General features: G+C 42.9%; 1 protein-coding gene across 2 annotated transcripts in view; it reads left to right on the top strand.

The window, feature by feature from the left end:
- The window catches only part of cntn3a.2 (contactin 3a, tandem duplicate 2), a 106,423-nt gene that overhangs the window by 57,431 nt on the left and 29,392 nt on the right, over positions 1 to 19,600 (top strand). For both annotated transcript variants that reach the window (XM_017715917.2, XM_017715916.2), the window contains exons 9-13: positions 2,127 to 2,263; positions 3,657 to 3,786; positions 7,090 to 7,240; positions 9,996 to 10,123; positions 18,324 to 18,493. In XM_017715917.2, the coding sequence (XP_017571406.1) occupies positions 2,127 to 2,263; positions 3,657 to 3,786; positions 7,090 to 7,240; positions 9,996 to 10,123; positions 18,324 to 18,493 (716 nt within the window). The remainder of the gene's footprint in view (positions 1 to 2,126; positions 2,264 to 3,656; positions 3,787 to 7,089; positions 7,241 to 9,995; positions 10,124 to 18,323; positions 18,494 to 19,600) is intronic.

Genomic DNA, 19,600 nt, shown 5'->3' with positions numbered 1-19,600 from the left:
ACTGCACTAGCACTGACGTGGTGGTGGTGTGTTAGTGTGTGTTGTGCTGATGCGAGTGGATCAGACGCAGCAGTGCTGTGTCAGCTACGCCGCGTTTATTTGATATGTGAAGAACATCATCTAAAAAAACAAACATTTATAGATTTTTCTTTAGTTTGTCTCACAAAGTATGTTTTTCAACAAGTAAACACATGAATATGAGTATGATTAATACTTTAGACATGCTATAATGTTACTCTTAAACAATTAAATATTCATTATAAGATCCAAACTGCACTGAACGAACAATCCATCAGTAAAAGAAGCCTCATGCATCTTCTATGCAGTGATAGGAAACACAGTAGCTCACAGAAAGCTCAGATTCTATGCGCTGATATGTTGAAATCTTAATATTTTGAATCATTGGGGAATAAGAGTTCGGCCCTGAGGTACTGACACAGTACAATCTGCCCTCTTTGGAAAAAGTTTGGACGCCGGTGACCTATTGGATGAGATCTTTGGTTCAGTTTGGTCCACTTTTTTCTCTTTGCTTTGGTTTGATTGGGTCACTATATTGCTCTGTAATTCATGACCCATCTCTAAGGCCTGAGGCTATCCTTAGAGATGCAGGTATTGACCCAGTCGTAGATATTGACCACTTTTTTTCTGTGGAATGGTGTCCACTCTCTGTAATGGCACTTCTGCCACTTAACTGGCCTTCATAGGTCAGCACTATTGTCTTTGAGACGCGAAATGCAGGGTTGGCCCTTGAGCTCTCTATTATTTTTCCCGGCCTTAGGAGCACAAGCACACATCAGTCATGCATCCCCAGACGTAAAACCTAGTGCCCGCTATTACTTGGCCATACTCGCTGTAGCTTTCCATGAAAGATCAATGCTGACTGCTTGGTTCCTGTGAAAGATCAATACTGCTTGTAGCTTCTGTTGGAAAGGTTTGCTGGTTTCCCAAAGAGCAGGTAGGAAATAAAATATAGATATTGGAGATATCCAGAGCATTGTTTTAATGAGAAATCTCTAAAATATTAGAGAAATGTATCCAGGCTTTTCAAACACCTGTGCATGTGGCTTCTGCCTAAGGCTTTTGAAGGCAAAGCAGTTGAAAGATCTATCAGTGGCCTGAATGATCAATAATTTAAGTGCTTACTTGCCACAAAAACATGCACACACTGTGATGCTGTGAGAATGTAGCTGAAGGCCTTTTGTTTAGCTGACTGGATATCCATCATGACAAATCATTTAATGTGCCTTCTAGAACATTGTACTGTTTGAATTAGATGTTGTCTCGGGATATGTGATACAATAGAGGTCCGGGGAGCGACGCTGATATCTCTGTAAGGCTCTGGGAACAGAGCTGCACTTGTAGAGGACTTCCACTAGCTGCAGTGAGTATTTGGATGGAGGCATCTTGTGCAGCTATTAGGCATAATTGCTTGGGAATTTTCACTTTTTTTAGTGTACAATACATTTCGCAGCTCTCGCCTGGCTAATGAGGGCAGGAAATGAGTTTCAGCCAGAGCCTGCAGCCTCCAGAGGAGCACTGGTGAGCACTAGAGGACTAAACTATGGACAAATATGGACAAAATACCAATATTGTGATTATAATGCTGATTTGTGATGCACCGTAATATATTAAAAACACATTTCGTGAATCTAGAATGTCAAATGGTTAAAGAAGACTAGCTTGCAAAACGTTTTATACCTTCGTTGACTTATTTGAATGGCTTGATTCATCAAAGCATGCATGGAAAAGCCTGGAACTGGATTGGTTGGTCGGCCCGTTTTTATCTTCTTCTTCTTCTTCTTCTTCTTTCGGCTGCTCCCTTTAGGGGTCGCCACAGCGGATCATCTGCCTCCATCTTGCCCTATCCACTGCCTCCTCTACTTTCACACCAACCATCTCCATGTCCACCTTCACTACATCCATAAACCTTCTCTGAGGTCTACCTCTTCTCCTTCTACCCGGCAGCTCCATCTCCATCAATCGGCCCGTTTTTTCATACTGCAGCGTTTTCATATTGCAAAAGCCATTGTTGGAATAATGATCCACACAGCCATGTAGGAAGGTCTTGTATACCAGCCATATTTTAGATGGAACATTATAAGCTGAATGTCTGTTTTGATCCCCAGCCAAACCTCAGTGGGTGCAGACCATGCGGGACAGTGCCTTGTCGATCGAGGAGAGGTTGTTTTGGGAATGTAAAGCCAACGGCAAGCCTAAACCCTCATACAGCTGGCTCAGGAACGGAGAGCTTCTCGCCACAGAGGTAAAGCAGCTCTGAAGCTGGGGACTAAGTGATTTTGTGATGAATATGATTTTAGTTGTGGAACAAACATCGTATTTTAATCTTAAAGTTAAGTCTTATACTCTGCATGGATAAGATGAACAACTTTAAAGGATTATTAAAGTTTATACCAGACATTCAGTATTGTGCAAAAGCCAGAAAACACTTTTGATTAATTTTGTTTCCAGTCAAAACAGCCGAGTACAAGTTATTCTTTTTTCAACATCAGCGAAAATAGCAGAAAATGTCAATTTCAACAGAAAAAAACAGTACAGGGTGATTCAAAAAGATTAATCTAATTTCAAAATGATTTATTTCTCCTGTAAATCATCACAGATCAGTGCAGTGAGCTGTAAACGGTTTAAATGAGCGTAAAGTTTATTATGTAGTTCTACAAGGTCTCAGTCTGAACCTCCTCCAGCTGTACGGACGACATCAACACCACAGTCAAACTCATCCCAGACTGGACTGAGCGTGTCGGGCGTCGCTGCTCTCACGGTTCTTTCAGTGGGATTTCGGAGATCATCCAGTGCTGTGGAACCAGCGCCGAACGCTCTGAGCTGCTGGAGCTTCACTGCTGATGAAAATCCCGCTGCTCAGTTCTGACGGATTCACTCTTATTGACGTGGAGAACGCAGAACGTTCTGCTCAGGGGTCTCAGCTCCTCTCAGACTGAAGGAGCCGGTCAGAAACTCTATGACCCCCTCTTACAGTTGGAGTGTGATTGGTTCCTCGGCGCCTCACGGCTGTAAAAATACGACGCTTTGAAAATCGGATGAATCTTTTTCAGAATTCAAACATTTTCAGTTGTCCAGTTTTGTTTTTTTAGTGCAGATTTTCTTCCTTTTTGTCCTATTTTAATGCATTTTCTCAGTAACACCTGAGCGACAGCTACACATCCTTTTAGACCCGTAGCAGTATCTTCCCACAGTGGAAAGGAATGAAGCCTGTGTGACAGAAACACTCAGAAGGAAGCTTGATTTTCTCCTCCCTCTTATAGATGAAAGCTACAGTTTTGGAAACTTGTTTTTCACTTCCATATCCAAGTCTTACATTTTACATCTAATCTCCTTCAAAGGATCTCCTGAGAAATGAATAACGTGTAATTAAAGGCCATTTTTGATTTTAAAAACGATTATTTTTTGTACAGTTCTGTAAATGAGTGCTCATTCTCGTGTGCCCAGTAACAGATGATATACTGAAGGCAGCATCGTGACCAGTCCTTAAGGGGAAATCAACCACTGAGTGTAATTATACGGTTAAAAGTCGATGCAAAGTCTTCACTTCGTTTGTGTTTGTTTGTTTGTGCGCTGTACACGATGACGATGTCACTCTCAGTCTCCTTTGTCTCTCTGCCTGTCTGTGTCTATTGCAGGACAGGATTCAAATAGAGAATGGAGCTCTTACTATAGCCTCAGTCAATCTGTCTGATGCAGGCATGTATCAGTGTGTGGCGGAGAACAAACACGGCATCATTTACTTCAGCGCCGAGCTGGTTGTGTTGGGTAAGTCATCTTTCAAGCCTCCTCACCTCCCGAAGTGCCTTCACTCTCCACAGCGTTTTTCTTTAGTTATTTTCTGTGCAGCTCCTGTTGCTTCATGTCAAAATATCCGTGGCTGGCGGCACCATAAGGCAGTGTACTTATGTAAACATTTACTTACGTAGACAACACTATAATATAGAAAGTGGGAGAAAGCGTTTTTAGGTCAAAGTGCTTTACTAACAGGATGTTGGTCTATAACTGTCGCTGTGCAGTTTAAAGGTGCTTGTTGCTGAGCAGTAAAGTGAAAAGTTATTTCACTACAGCTTCTGCATTTTAAATACACTGAATAAAATGAATGCAGTGACTTTGCTTGATTGAAACGTGCCCATCCTGTAATCCTGAGAAAAAAAGGGTCAACAAATATATATATATATATATATATATATATCGCTGTTGTCGAAGAAAACCTCCAAAAATGTAAACTTTACAGGAGAAGGAAAAACATACTTAACTTATAATGTAAGTCAATGGAACCAGATGTTTTGGGCTGTTTCTGTTAATCCATTCGTCATGAAATTTACACACAGCATCAAGGCCAACAGGCATTTTCAAATAATGTCAAAAACTGAAAAACGACAGAAATGACAGCAGCGATATGTGTGTAGATACTGAAGCGGAAACACTGATGCGCAGATATTTGTCTGTTACGCCTGCACTTTCGTGTACAGCACCAGTGTAGTGAGGGTTTGCATTGCCGTAACAGTAAGTTAGGGATCCATTCGCTCACTTGAACAGCTCGTCTGTTTCCTTTTCCAGCCATGACTGAAGTATCTTTATCATTTTTTGCCATATCGCCGAACCCATCTGTAAATATTTGCTTTAAAAAAATATCAGCATCAGACGGATAATTTAGATTTGGCTGTTATTTCTGATATCTGATGATTTATTTATGGTACTATGAAAAAGAAAGTCTGCATTGTGTTCATTTGACTGCATTTGCAGCCCCATAGAAATAAATCTTACATTTCTAAGTGTTTCAGCACCGGCCACGGCGCCCACCTGGATGCATCCCTATAAAATATATAATATCACAGTTATTGCCAAATGCACTGAGACAAAACTGTGTCGATGTGATTTTTCTTAAAGAAATGTACTTTGAATCTAGTAAACTCAGTGGATCTCATTTCTCAGCATATATACCTACTTGCTTGTCTTGCTGGGAAGCAGTTTTAGCTCTTTGATCTAAATCAGAATAATAAAAAAACTGTAGCGCGGCCTCCGAAAGTCCTCTTCTGTTCTGAGAGTTTCCTATCAGCACATTGATTTTGCCACATTAAGAGCAGGGGTAGCAGAGAGCTGCGAGTCAGTCATGTTAATCCTGTATTGATCGTCGGGAGGGAGAAGAGAGAGATGGTGTCTCTGATGGCACGGCAGCAGATGCGCTGGCTGGAGGAAAAAAAAAAACCTGAGAGCAAACAGTGACACAGGCCACGCTCGTCCTTCTGTCATCAGCCCAGAGAGAACGAGAGAGCAGAGAGAGGGAGCGGGAGGAGAGAAAAATAGAGCTGGAGGGGGAGGGGATCTCCAAACACCCCGGCTCCATCAAGCCAGAAGCAATCGCCGTGTTGAATACTGCAAACAAAGCGGTAGCCCCCCTCTGGCGATGTTTATGCAAGGACTAGCTGACCCCCCCAAGGTAATAGCGATGCTGTGCCCCAGCGCAGTGGCCGGCGGCAGCTACCTATGACTGTAAATACCTGTCTCAACCCCACACAGTAGAGCCTTCCTGACGACGCTGAGGCTGCAGACTGATCCTCACTCAGCAGCACATACACACCCATTATATTGACCCAGACAAAGCAGTGTTTATGTCTGCTGTGAGGCAGCTTGAAGTCAGCGCTGGGACTAAAGTCTCCAAAGCTAAAGATGCCTGACAAGTTTGCTTACCCCAGATCCGAAACGAGTAATTTAATATTGAGTATGTGCTGATACAGAGTCCAATATTTGTGTTTTCGTAGATGATACACCCACTCAGTGCACAATCCTGCTAGCTGCTTTTAAATCATACGGTAAAATCACTTTTTCTTAGTATGCATATTAGTCTTTGGCAATATGTAAGAAAAATTTGCATAAAGTGTTCTCGTTAAAACATACAAAAAAGCATCTTTCCTGACTAAATGAGTAGGATCCAAAGCCATGTCCACATGCATGGTGCATATATATGTATATATTTAAGCAAAAGCACACAGAGGGAGTGTGTTATCACAGAATAACATCCCGGCTGTGGTTTGGTGTCCGTAGATCATCCCAGCCGTGATGTTACTGGTGATAACTCCCTCCTCGAGTGCTCTACTGCTTTAATACAGCAGTTAAATAAATACAGTAAGAAATGAATAAACTGGCCGTGAACGCGGCGTTTAATATGTTTTAATATTCAGTTCCTTCCTCCTAATTAGAGCTCCTTAACGAGCAGCTTGTTGCAACGTCAGAGTAACGAGCTCCGCCCACTCACCGCTCAGCCGGCAGTTCGTTCTCCAGCTCCTTACACTAAATTCCCAAACTGTCGTCACCACTGAGCAGCTTTTCAGTCGGCAGCTGTGACAGAAGAACAGCTGAACAACCTGGAATCAGCCAGAAATGAACCCAACACCATTCGCCAGACGGGTCTGATCTTCAGAGTCGGACCGAATCAGACTGAGCCGTAAAACTGAGCCAATATCAGGTTCAGCTCAGTTAGGTCAGTTTGTCCAGATCAGTATTAATGTTGTTTTGTTCCAGCCGGTCTGTAAAGCTTCTTACAGCCCGTTTAGTTTGGCGAATGGTGTTGATTCAGCGATTTCTATTTGATATTAAATGAGAGACTCTTGTGTTTTTCCAGCACGTATTCTTTGTTTCACAGGGGTCTGTTTTTGTTGCAGCACTATTTTGAAAATCGCCTGCCCCTACACATCAAGCGAAAATAGCAGTTTGTGATTGGTCAGTTTGTATGTCAATCAAATGACCCTTTCCTTTTGAAGTTGAGTGACGAAACGCACCAGACTGTCCGGCAGCGAAAGTCTGGCTCGCAAGAATTTGCTATTCCCAACTGCGAACAGCAAAGCCATCCATCCAGGCTGCTCAGAAGCCACAGATGGCTCACGGTGGCACATTTACACCTGTTACATTGACCCGTGTTAAACAGGGTTTATGTCTGCTGTGAGGCGACATGGTGTCTTTTGGAGCAGCATCCAGACCCTAGGAAACTGACCTCAGAGCTGTAATATTATTGACTGCTGATGCTTTTCCAGAGTGTCTCCTGATCCGCTCCATTTTTATCTCCTACAGCTTCTCCGCCGGACTTCTCCAGGAGCCCACTGCGGGCGCTTCTCAAAGCAAAGGCCGGCAGCGCGGTGAGCATGGCGTGCAAACCCCAGGCTTATCCTACTGCTATCAGCACCTGGAGGAAAGGCAATGAAGTGCTGCAGAGCACAGAGAGGTAAGAAGTTGACCTCCCTCTTCTTTTTCTCTCTCTCACGCAGTTTTCCTCTCTTTCCTGTTGCGTCAGCCAGTCTTCTATCTCCCGTTCTACGGCTCATTCTCTCTCCTTTTTGCTTTCTATTCCACTCTCAACCCCCAACCATCCTCCCCGCTCCCCTTCTCTCCACCACTGTAAGCTCGCTGCATTTTAACAGCTATCAAAAGGGACAGAGCAGGCAGCAGTTGTGGTGGTCCACTGACCGTAACACTCATGAATTATGAAAAAGCCTATTAGATCATCCTAGTAGGGGGTTTCACAGTGTTTTGGGCCAAGTCTGTGAGGTATGAAATGATTCGTGGTAGGAGGCCACTTGAGCAGGCACAACAGAGCCTTTAGCTCAACTGTTTGGTCGGGTGTGTGTGTCCCCCCCCCACCCCCCCACCCCCGTTCACTAATGAAGTTGGATTGAGTAGTTTGGGGATTATTCTGTCGAGGAAATTGCGGGTAGAACAAAGGGATTTGCATTATGCCACAGTGCATTTGTTTGGAGAGCACTCAGTGAGACATCCCCAGTCCAATTTAACTGTAAGCACACTGGCAAAGGGTGGGGGTGGGGGTGGGAAGTGGGGGGTTCCAGTTCCAGGGTTTATAGCATTAGAAATCTCATTTCGCAAAGCTGCCTGTGTGAATGCAGCAGAACCACCAATGTGTTCAAGAACGTGCCGTTTTGTACAGTAAAGAGGGAACTTGTATGGAAAGAAGCAAATGACGGAGAACATTAAACCTCCTAAACAGACCTCTGACAATCTCGTCTACTAATTTAGTGAATATGTTTTATTGAATTACATATAACAAACGTGCACCGGGGGAGTTATTACACCTGCACACTCAGATCGAAATAGCTTTGCACCATCGTAGAACGCCACAGAACATCGTAGAATCTACATTAAGAAGAGCTTAAACATGTTACAAGACTCCCAAGCCTTCCTGCTGAAGGAGAACAGTGACATACTGAAAAGCTCACGTGTAGATAGCAGCAGTGGAGCGTCACGTGATTCGCTGAGAGTGGGTGGGTGGGCGGGACTTCTCATTGACTGATAAGTAGCTATGAGAAGCAGAATTAGGTTGTAGGTTGTGGTTGGTTGGTGTAGTGGATAACACCTCTGCCTTCTACGCTGTAGACCGGGCTTCAATCACTATACCAATAAGAGTCCCTGGGCAAGACTCCCAACACCGCCTTCACCTGCCTGTGTAAAATAATCAAATTGTAAGTCGCTCTGGATTGGAGCGTCAGCCAAATGCTGAACGTTCCACGTTAAACAAACTACATAGCAAAGAGAACTAACGTTGATGAAGAATGCCACACGTAACGAAAATGACTGAAGTTAAATGATAAATTAGGCAAGGAAAAATAATAATACATAAATTATAAATACTGTGAAAAGTACTTAAAAGAGATCAAATCGTTTGAAAAAATGCCAGTTGAATTTTCAGCTTGTATATATTTTCTTTCAGCTTTCTTTTCGTCAAATCAACACTATTTTATCAAATCAAAATTTGTTTACGTTTTTAATGACTTGCGTTTTTATCCACCCTGTTTTCATCATTTCATTTCTGTGAAATGTACTGATGTGCGTTGAGAGTGTCATGTGATACTAAGCGTGCCGATCTGGGTTGAGAGCGTGACGTGTGATGTCGACCCTGCTGGTGTTTGTGAGGTTGTGAGCACGATGTATGACGTTAAACATGCTCTTTCTGTAAAAGCCCCCTGCTGGGCGTTCTGCTGCCGGAATGGAAGCTGATTGTTCATTTCCAGTTTTGTATGTATGTATATTCACATGTTCCACGTGATTCTGATATCAGATCAACTGGAACACTGTTGGCTCTCTGTGTGTGAAGTGTTCTGACTGCGTTGAGCTGCTAGTGAGCAACGAGGGGCAAAAGCAGTGGAGTCAGAACCCCCTGCTGTGAAAACGGGTCACACCACTGCTCAATCTGCTGCTTTCTTCATATAGAGCTGTGATAATAATAAAGATTCAAACACAGTATAAACTCACTCGTCTATGAAGACGAAATAGTTCTGGTTTTATATTTTGTCAAAAGTGTTTAACAGACGTAACATAGAGCACCTTTCATGATGACCGTGAAAAGGAGTTGATTGCAACCGCTGGTGTTAGATGGCATTAATCATAGAATACAGTTGATATCTCCATAGCTTGCATTGTCTCATAACCACTATTTACTGGTTCATCCCTGGATATTTCCTGGCTGTTAGAAAAAGTGGATTCACAGATCGGCACATGTGGCAAAAGCAATGCTTTAACCAGTTTATCCGGACACATTTGGCACCACTTAGCTTAGACATTATAAAGATATCACAGATTTGAAGCAGAGTGTCTGCTGGTAGTGCATGGCAGAGAGTGTTATGATGGCACTGCGGTCCAGAAGGCCCCTTGAGTAATAGGAGGATGATGCGGCTGGAAATGCGGAGCTCCATTACAGGCCTCATCAGCCTCTGCGTTTGAGGGAATGTTTACTGTGAGTCGTAAACATGTACTATCGGCACGGAGACGCACCAGCCAGCTGCAAGCACTGCGCCACCGAGAGAGATGATTTATGGCCGGTTCCGCTGAAACTCACTTACGTGGCCCCTTTTTCCACAGTCCGAAAAAACTAAGATGAAACTTCTCTGTAATCAAAATCGCGCGGCGTTATCAGGATGTAGGCGAGATGCGGATTTGATTTTGGATGACGTCTGGCTCTTCTCTTGCAGAACAAGTCTTCTCCCTGATGGAACACTAAGAATCATAAATGTGACCAAGATGGATGGGGGCAACTACACGTGCCTGGCTAGAAACCAGTTTGGGACGGCAAGCACCACTGGAAGACTGCTGGTCACAGGTAAAGGTGACTGCCGCACAGTGCAGTGGACTGGATTTCCACATGAGCATCATTTTGCCATCTTGTTTACAACCTGGTAGTAGGAGGTAAACTGTGATTGGTTAATCTGATATGGGAATTCTTGGCCGAGGCTGATTTGCTTTTAAGGGGATATCTGTCAGCATCGATATATAATGACCAGCAACTTTATTGAGTAGGCCTCCTATAAAAAACACTCATTGTCCATTTTATCAGCTCCACTTACTGTATAGCTGCACTTGTCTGATCCACTCAGACCAGCACAACACACACAAACACACCACCACCACGTCAGTGTCACTGCAGTGCTGAGAATGACCCACCACCCAAATAGCACCTGCTCTGTGGGGGTCCATGGGGGTCCTGACCACTGAAGAACAGGGTAACAGAGTATCAGAGAAACAGATGGACTACAGTCTGTAACTGTAGAACTACAGAGTGCAGCTATACGGTCAGTGGAGCTGATGAAGTGGACAGTGAGCGTAGAAACAAGGTAGGTCTACTAAATGAAGGAGAGTTTATCATAAATAACATCACGGCTGTGAATCAGTAACAAGCACAAGCTGAAGTGCTGGAGATCATCACTGTGATGTTATTCATGATAACACACTGCCTCTCGTGTCGTATTGGCATTGGCAGCCCCGAATAATATACCACAGAAATTGTGCTTATTATCAGCAGTTCCTTCCACCAATAAAGTGCCATCCTGTTCTGCTTTGGACGTTACGGTAAAGTTGGTTTTATAGGGGACAGTCGGTGAATATTCACTTTTTATTAAATCTCAAGAAATGAACATCCAAAAACAGTCAGACCTGCATTTTCTCACTCAGAAAGACAGAAGACGAACTACAGCCCTATGTTTAAAAAATGACTGTGGTTATATTTTACTGAAAATGCATAAGGCTGACATCATCATCATTAAAGGGGAATACATTTTTACATACATTGAGAGTGTACTAATGTGGTGATAGGAACCAGAGGTTGTGATATCTGCACCACAAATAAAGACATTTTATTGCTGTTGAATACAACCAATGAATTTGCACATCTTCTGGGTTTATGTGTTATCTAGATAATGGTAAAAAACCAGAGGTGGACGAAGTACACAAATCTTGTACTGGAGTTAAAGTCGAGACCCCCAAGGTAAAATATTCCTCCAGTAAAAGTAGAAGTTCCTCCCTTTAGACCTCCACTGGAGTAAAAGTACTAAAGTATTTCCCTTCAAATGTACTTAAGTATAAAGTAAAAGTACTAAAAGAGGAATTCTGGCTCTGATGTCCTGTTATCATTTTTATAACCAGACTGGCTTCATGAACTCATTTCAGGTGAAAGTCCTCCAGCGTCTCTCTTGGTAAACCAGTCTTTTAATAGAACGTCATTAATTAGTGACGCTGACGTCTATTAAAATGATCAGAAGCACAAAACACTGAAGGTAAACAGTTTCCATCAGGGAGAACCGAGTGGCTCTGAAATCACTTTTTACACACAAGCAAAGTTTCAGTTTCAGATTTATTTACAACTTAGTTCCAAGTTTAAGTTGAATAAAAACTGGCTTTAAACTCAGGATCACAGATGAGCTCCTTTACTATGTTGATCTGTAGGCGTCTGTTCATAAACATAAACCAGCCCAAACTCATTTACTATAAAATGAAATGGTGTTTGTAGAAATTCAGAAAAAAGCCGCGTCAGTCTCGACTGCATATGTGGACATATTTCTATATTGAGCTCTATTTACACAAAGTTAGGTTAGTTCATCATTTATGTTGAACAGACTCTCCCAAAGTTTTACGCTGCTGCGCTGACGTTGAACCGCGTGCTGCACTGGGTCGGTATGACCAACAGGTCAAAACCAGCTCTAAACAAAGTGACCGCTGGGCCCTGATTGGTGCTCTGGCTTTGCGCTTCTTTCGTTTTGACATGTTACGTTTTTATACACACAGAAACCAAAAGGAACGACAGATTTCTCAAAATGTAGGAGGAAAAAGTCGGATATTAGACTCTGAAATGTAGTGGAGTGAAAGGAAAAAGACGCCCAGAACGGAGAAACTTCAGTACAGATACACCAAAAATACTAAAGTACAGAAACTAATTACATTTACTCAGTTACTCAGTTACTGTCCAGCCCTGCTAATTACAGTGATAAACCCATAACTTTGGGGACTGTTTGCCTTTGTTTCAGGACTATCATAATGTGTCAGACTGCATGTTCTACCTTTCTGTGATGGAGCTTTAATAAGCGTTAAATGATTCAGACGTCTGGTTCCCATCAGCACCACTGGGAACTGCTGGTGATTTGATGTCATTTTGAGTTTGTTTACCTAAAAACATGAGAAATAAGCTTTAGAAAGACATGCTCAGTACACACTGTGTACACAGACCCTTAAGCCCTGTATTATGTGGGAAAAAAACACGTCTGTGAAACCATCTCTGTACATGAAAGCATCAGAGTGACCTGTGACCCACACATATTATACAGACCTTCCACAGCACCTCAGTGTGACCACACTTTGCATGCAAGTCTGTGACCCTAAATAAGGAGAAGTCAAAAGTATTTCATGGAGAAGAAGAGAAGGTAACCAGTATTTCAGCCAACTCAAAGGTGAAAAGGGGTCAAACTGACCTCTAACATAACAGGTGGGCTGAAGACTGAAGCGTCAGTAATTTGCTTTCTGAACTGATGTTTGAGATACAGCACTGTGTGAAAGTCTGAGGCAGCCAAGACACGTTTATAAAATCTATTTATTTGTGTAGTTTGTGTTTAATTGCTGAGAAAAGTGTTAATAATAAACAAAATTTATAGAATATTAATTAATAATGATTTTATATATATATATATATATATATATATATATATATATATATATATATATATATATATAAAAATAAACAGTGATGTTCTGGACGTTGGTGTGTGTGTTGACCCATCTCCAAGCCTCTCCTCGAGGAAGTCCAGTATTATATGTAGTTATAAAGCAGCTCCTGGTTTGACCAATCAGTGCTCAGTAAATTGAGCTCATGATGTCATTGATGATATTAACGAGTCTCTGTGGCGGCTGTGAAGGTGTCCAGGAAAAATATGGACATTTCTGTTTATCTGAATTATGAATACGACTTTATTCTGATGTATATTGTGATAAACTCACTGCTGAGGGAAACTGGTTAAAGATTCGCTTAGACGCCTGAAACTGTCACACAGTGCTGCGTATTTACTTGTCATGTTTTTCTTAAGAGCCAGATATTTTTGGATGTTTATTTCATGAGAAATCAAGGAGAGAAAGTTGAATATCCAAAAAAAATCCAATCTAACACCAGCTTTCCTGCCCTGTCACGGATAGAGACATGTCATGCTCTCAGGTTCAGCCCAGCTTTTTCAGTGCTTCAATACTTGCAGATTAACTTGAATATTGCAGACCGTCTGTAAAGCATTCCAAAGAATCTGGAATAAAGAAGCCTTTTTCCCTCTTCCCACAAACTCAGCGTCTGAACACTCTCTATTTTTTGACCTTTCTTGAGGACTTTAGGCAGTTATTAGTGTGAGTGTTTAGCTGGACTTAAATTCTTTTGATTCATGTTATTATTTTGGAGGCCTGGGGTTGAAGGGGACAGCCCTTGGCCCCGATGACAGGAGTGAAAAAGACTTATTAATTATTAGACTCGTTTCAATATGCTGTCTGCTTTTGTTTTGGAGTGGTTTTGAGGCACTGTTCAAGGTGCATTATGTGCAGTCTTATCTGCTTGTGTGGTTTCTGACACCGCATGACATACAGTTATCGATAAAACCAGACGAGGCTACAAAGAGAATTCCATTTGAACGGGACCCCCAAAGATCGAGGACACTCGGCCAGCCTTGAGGCTGGATTCTTTTCCGGGGTGGATTTAAAGGTATGGAAAAGTTTTTCAGTTTTAGAAAAGTTGCAGAGAGATGTGAATTATGCATCACAGTGCAGCCACTTGACCTCTGCGTGCCCTCTGGCTTCCAAAACAACAGATAGATCCAGACAAAGGATGCCCCCGGAGAGGAATCGCGAAAGGCGGGGTCTTTCTCCAGTTAACTTTTCTCCAGTTTAATGTATTTGGAGAGGGAAGTTCCCTGGTTGTATTCCCAGCTTTCCACAGCATTATGCAAAGTTTTGAAACAATGCATTGCTCCGAGCTGCCAAGTCGAGTCAGTCAGCTCTTCTGGACGGGGACGGGACATAAGGCCTTTCTTTATCTGTGCGTGTTGTTGTAATTACTCGTTTTCATGCTTCGCTTATGGCCTTGCAATTACCCAGGATTACAGTTAAGGTTTATTTCTTCGCGAGGGTTCGGAGTGGCGTGGTTGCGATGCGGTGCACTGTATGTACACACACACACACACACACACACACACACTTACACACTTACTTTCTAAGCCGCTTCTCCCTCAGGGTCGCGGGAGTGTATGTACAGTTTAGATTAAAAATAAATTACAGTTCTGGAGTTAATTTTCCCCGACTGTGCTGAAATGAGTATAACTGGATGTATCACAGTCAGTGTCAGACTTTATTTAAAAAAACTAAATGTGCGCCTGTTTGCTTCTTGCAGTCGCTTGTCAATATGGAAGGGAAGACAAGTAATACGTTGAAATGATGAGTGGAATATTGGTGAAATCGGCTCTGCGCAGGTGGAGGACGAGGCCCACTTTCTGAAATTACATGTAACTGTGACGGAACTGAAGGCAGTACATTAGTGCGCAGACCAGGTTGAATAAGATTGAATCGCAAATTGGAAATCTCGATTTTAATCTCATTCTCGGAATTGGGCTTCAAAGAAAAGCACGTTTTTACAGATTTCCTCCTTCCTGAAATGTGGTTGATCGGCTAAGATGTGCCTGTTGTCCAAAGTTTGAAAAGTGAGCTGCTTGGATTAGGTTAACAAATAATATGAACGCCTTACAAACTGCTGCCTAAATCATTCCTAAATGCCTCAAACAGATCAGAGGAGGGGTGTGGAGCTCAGCCGGGTGATGGTGGAGGGAAAGCTGGACCTGAGCCGACTGGTTCTGGTCTGAATGCTTCTGTATCTCCTCCCAGATGGGAGGAGGTGAAACAGTTACTCCTTCCACCCCAACCACACTATATATATATATATATATATGTCTACATGTCTGTCTGTTTATCTATCTATCTATCTATCTATCTATCTATCTATCTATCTATCTGTCTGTCTGTCTGTCTGTCTGTCTGTCTGTCTGTCTGTCTATCTCTATCTGTCTGTCTGTCTGCCTGTCTGCCTGTCTGTCTATATCTATCTGTCTGTCTGTCTGTCTGTCTATCTATCTATCTATCTATCTATCTGTCTATCTGTCTATCTGTCTGTCTGTCTGTCAGTCTATCTATCTATCTGTCTGTCTGTCTGTCTGTCTGTCTGTGTGTCTCTCCATCTGTCCGTCTGTCTGTCTGTCTGTCTGTCTGTCTGTCTGTCCGTCTGTCTGTCTGTCTGTCTGTCTATCCATCTGTCTGTCTGTCTGTCTTATATGGTTTGTGTACCATATGGCGTATTCTTATCTAGAGGTGGCCGATAGGGCAAAAACATTTTCTGACATCTCATAAATGGGAAAAGATGAATTAGTGCCAAGTTTACAAAAAAAACATCAAAAATTTTGAAGATAAATAGTTAAACAGGACTAAATATGCTTTTTTACGGTTATATAATCAAACATACATCATCCACTCTGTGCCCAGGAAAGCATATTGTGACACATTGTCATGAAATTTACCACAATAATCATGAACATTGACCTGAAGCCCAGGCCTGCTGTGATCTGTGGAAATGAACAAACTGCTACTGAATTATTCGTTTTTTCATTCAGTGTCAGAAACCACATCAACAAGTCCGTTTAAAACAGCAAGCGAGCGTTTAAACGTACAGGCTGAGTCAAAAGCCACAGGACACCGTTTTATTTGATTGTGGTGTTTGTTGCGGATTTTCTCAGCAATCTGTTTGAGATGACCCCAGAGATAAAAGTCAATAATAAAATCCATCCATCCATCCATTATCTAAGCCGCTGCTCCGTCAGGGTCGCGGGGGGGTGCTGGAGCCTATCCCAGCAGTCTTCGGGCGGAAGGCAGGATACACCCTGGACAGGTCGCCAGTCCATCGCAGGGCAGACAGACAGACACAGACAGTCACTCACACACTCACACCTAGGGGCAATTTAGCATGTCCAATTGGCCTGACTGCATGTCTTTGGACTGTGGGAGGAAACCGGAGAACCCGGAGGAAACCCACGCAGACACGGGGAGAACATGCAAACTCCACACAGAGAGGACCGCCCGGCCGGGGAATCGAACCCAGGCCCTCCTTACTGTGAGGCGACAGCGCTACCCACCATGCCACCGTGCCGCCCCCAATAATAAAATAAAAACTAAAATATAATAAAACCTGTCCTGCGACTTTTGACTCACCCTGTAGTATCGTATCATATCTTAAAGCCTTCAGGATGTCTCCCCTGGAACGTTTAAGTGTGTGTGTCCCAGTCGAAATGTAAACAAACAACAAACCCATCGGAAAAAGCTGCTTTACTGACGCAGCCGTGCAGCTGTGGGCTTGGGACGTTGATTTAAAGTGTTAAAGTGTCTAACTAGCTAAGTATCCTCATCAGTCAGTGACAAAAAAAAACAAACAGGTGTCACTTCCAGAGCTCTGGCAATTTCTCTCGAAATTTACTGTAAGGGTAAGCAATCCCTTCTTTTCTCCACTTCATGGATGAGTCTCTCCTCATCCATTTTGAGGTGGAATAACAGAGCGACGTGATGCGTCGGAAATAGAAATAGGGCGCCCGTCAGAGAGCATTGCGCTCTGCTGCTCCCAGCTGGTTTAGACAGCTTCATTGATTATAATGGGAGTGTTTTGGTTTTGTTGTCGCTCACACGGTGCAGGCTCCACAGTTCAGCTCCTTACTTTCCTTAAATAATGTGACTGAGTTCTAAAGCTTAGCGCTTAATAACTGAATGATAAATCTAGGGTTAACAGCTTGACACCATTTAAGGCAAGTGTGTGATGATTTAGGCCCAGTCCCAATCCACCTTTTCACCCCGACCCCTTGTTTTCGAGTGCTGCCCCTTGTTCCTGAGCTACAGGGCAGTGGTTGAGATCTTCCCTCTGAAATGAGACCCTCTAATAAAAGAGCATCACTTCATTAACAGCTACTAGCGCCGCTCTGTAGGCGACCCTGCCCGTCTGCAGGGACAGCAGAGGAGGGGAAAGTTCAGCTCCTCACTGCTGGGCTTTAGTTACATTTAGGGATCATACGCCTTCAAAGAGGGGGGCAGTTATTTATTATCACCCCCCCTAATTCTTCAGTGATGTGAAGCTGAAGTCAGAGATTCTCCAGATTCTCGTTCTAATTTTTCCGTTCCGCCTTAAATGAAGTAGCAGGTACATTCAGGCGTTTCAGGCATCAGAACTGCTGGACTATTTAAGGTGGAACGGGAAAGTTAGCCAGATCGCTACCGAGACATTAGCGTGCAATTAGAGACTTTTTTATGAAAATGACCAAAATAAACTGAAACCACATTAAACTGAGATAAAACAGTGTTTATTGTGATTTATTAACGGATAAAATTCCCACATTTGTGGGTTTCTTTGGTCTCTTGTTCTCCGTCTTGCCGGTTTTTCTGTTTTTCTCGTCTCTCTCTGTTTGGAGTCTCTGAAAAACCTCCGTTTGGAGGGTCATGTAGCCCCAACACGTCACCCCACCCCTCTATCTCAGCTAGAATCAGGACACCCACCCCTAGACGAGAGCGCCTAAAACAGAGGGCTAAGGGCTCAGGGGTAGGGGCGAGGGGTGAAATGGGACTGGGCCTTAGTCGTGCTTTTTTAGTCAAGCCAATATTCCAATATTCACTATTTATTATCCATTATTTGTTTAGCTAATTGACTACATTTATGGCACATCACACTACAGTCCTCAAGGGCCACAGCACTGCACACATCAGTGGTCTGCCTCATTAAACCCACCTGAATTAACTCATTAGCTTATTAACGAGTCCTCCATGGGTTGAATTCAGTGTGTTAAACGAGTGAAACTGCTGGAACTCAACACCGCAGAGCTGTGACCTGGAAGGAACTCACAGCTTGACGCTCCAGATGTATAAATTATGTAAATTTGAAGTTTGTGTAAACGTGCAGCGTTTGTTGTGTCTGATGTTTTGAGCAGATCCCACACGGATCACCCAGGGCCCAGTGGATATGGAGATCATTGTGGGGGAGAGCATCGTGCTGCCCTGCCAGATCGCATGTGATCCTGCTCTGGACGTCTCCTTCTCCTGGGCGTTCAATGGCCAGCTCCTCAGCAAACTGGACCCCCACTACGAGCACGTTGGTGGGGTAAGATTTGATGATGAGCATTTGACTGAATCTCGGTGAATAACACTGTCAGAATAGCACACATGGAGGTTATAATTAGAAATGAGTGATGCTGCAAAATTATAACCTCTTGATATTTCAAGACATTTTCATGCAGAGGTGTGGATTTGTGACCCGTGACTAACTCGACTTGAACGCCAGTTACTCAGACTTTGACTTGGACTTAAGCCTCATGATTCTAAGGCTTGACACGCAGAGTGGAAGAAATGTGAAGGGCTGTCTTCCTGCAAACAGGACTCTACACACTCGATTGCTTTTCATGTGAATGGATTTGTTTTCTTGACTGGAGACTTGAATTGAGACTCGCTTGTTTTGACTGGAGACTCGAATTGAGACTCACTTGTTTTGACTCGAGATTTGAATTTTGACTCGTTTGTTTTTGACTTGAGACTTCAATCAAGACTTACCAGTTTTGACTCATGACCAGAGTTGAGACTTGTTTTGACTCAAGACTCGAACTGAGACTCACTTGTTTTGACTGGAGACTTGAATTGAGACTCACTTGTTTTGACTGGAGACTTGAATTGAGACTTGCCTGTTTTGACTTGAGACTTGAATTTTGACTCGTCTGTTTTGACTCGAGACTTGAATTTTGACTCGTCTGTTTTGACTTGAGACTTGAATTTTGACTCGTCTGTTTTGACTCGAGACTTGAATTTTGACTCGTTTGTTTTTGACTTGAGACTTCAATCAAGACTTACCAGTTTTGACTCATGGCCAGAGTTGAGACTTGTTTTGACTCAAGACTCGAACTGAGACTCACTTGTTTTGACTGGAGACTTGAATTGACACTTGTTTGTTTTGACTCAGGACCAGAATTGAGACTTGCCTGTTTTGACGTGGAACTTAAGTTGAGAGCCTGTAATCACACGAGACTTGTCCTGGGTCTTGAATGTAAAGACTTGAGTCAATATGCATCACTATATTTTATTTTTCTGAACTTTGATAAGTTGAAACAGAATCTCACATTCTGTACTAGACTAAATAAAGTTAACCCTGACTATGTTATCGTATTGTAATGAAAATACAGTGAGTTGGCGTTCTCTAAGTGCTGATGAAAATGATATC

Source organism: Pygocentrus nattereri, chromosome 9, assembly GCF_015220715.1.
Source record: "Pygocentrus nattereri isolate fPygNat1 chromosome 9, fPygNat1.pri, whole genome shotgun sequence".
In the NCBI taxonomy this organism is placed as follows: Eukaryota; Metazoa; Chordata; class Actinopteri; order Characiformes; family Serrasalmidae; genus Pygocentrus; species Pygocentrus nattereri.
This window is presented reverse-complemented; position numbering and strand designations above follow the sequence as displayed.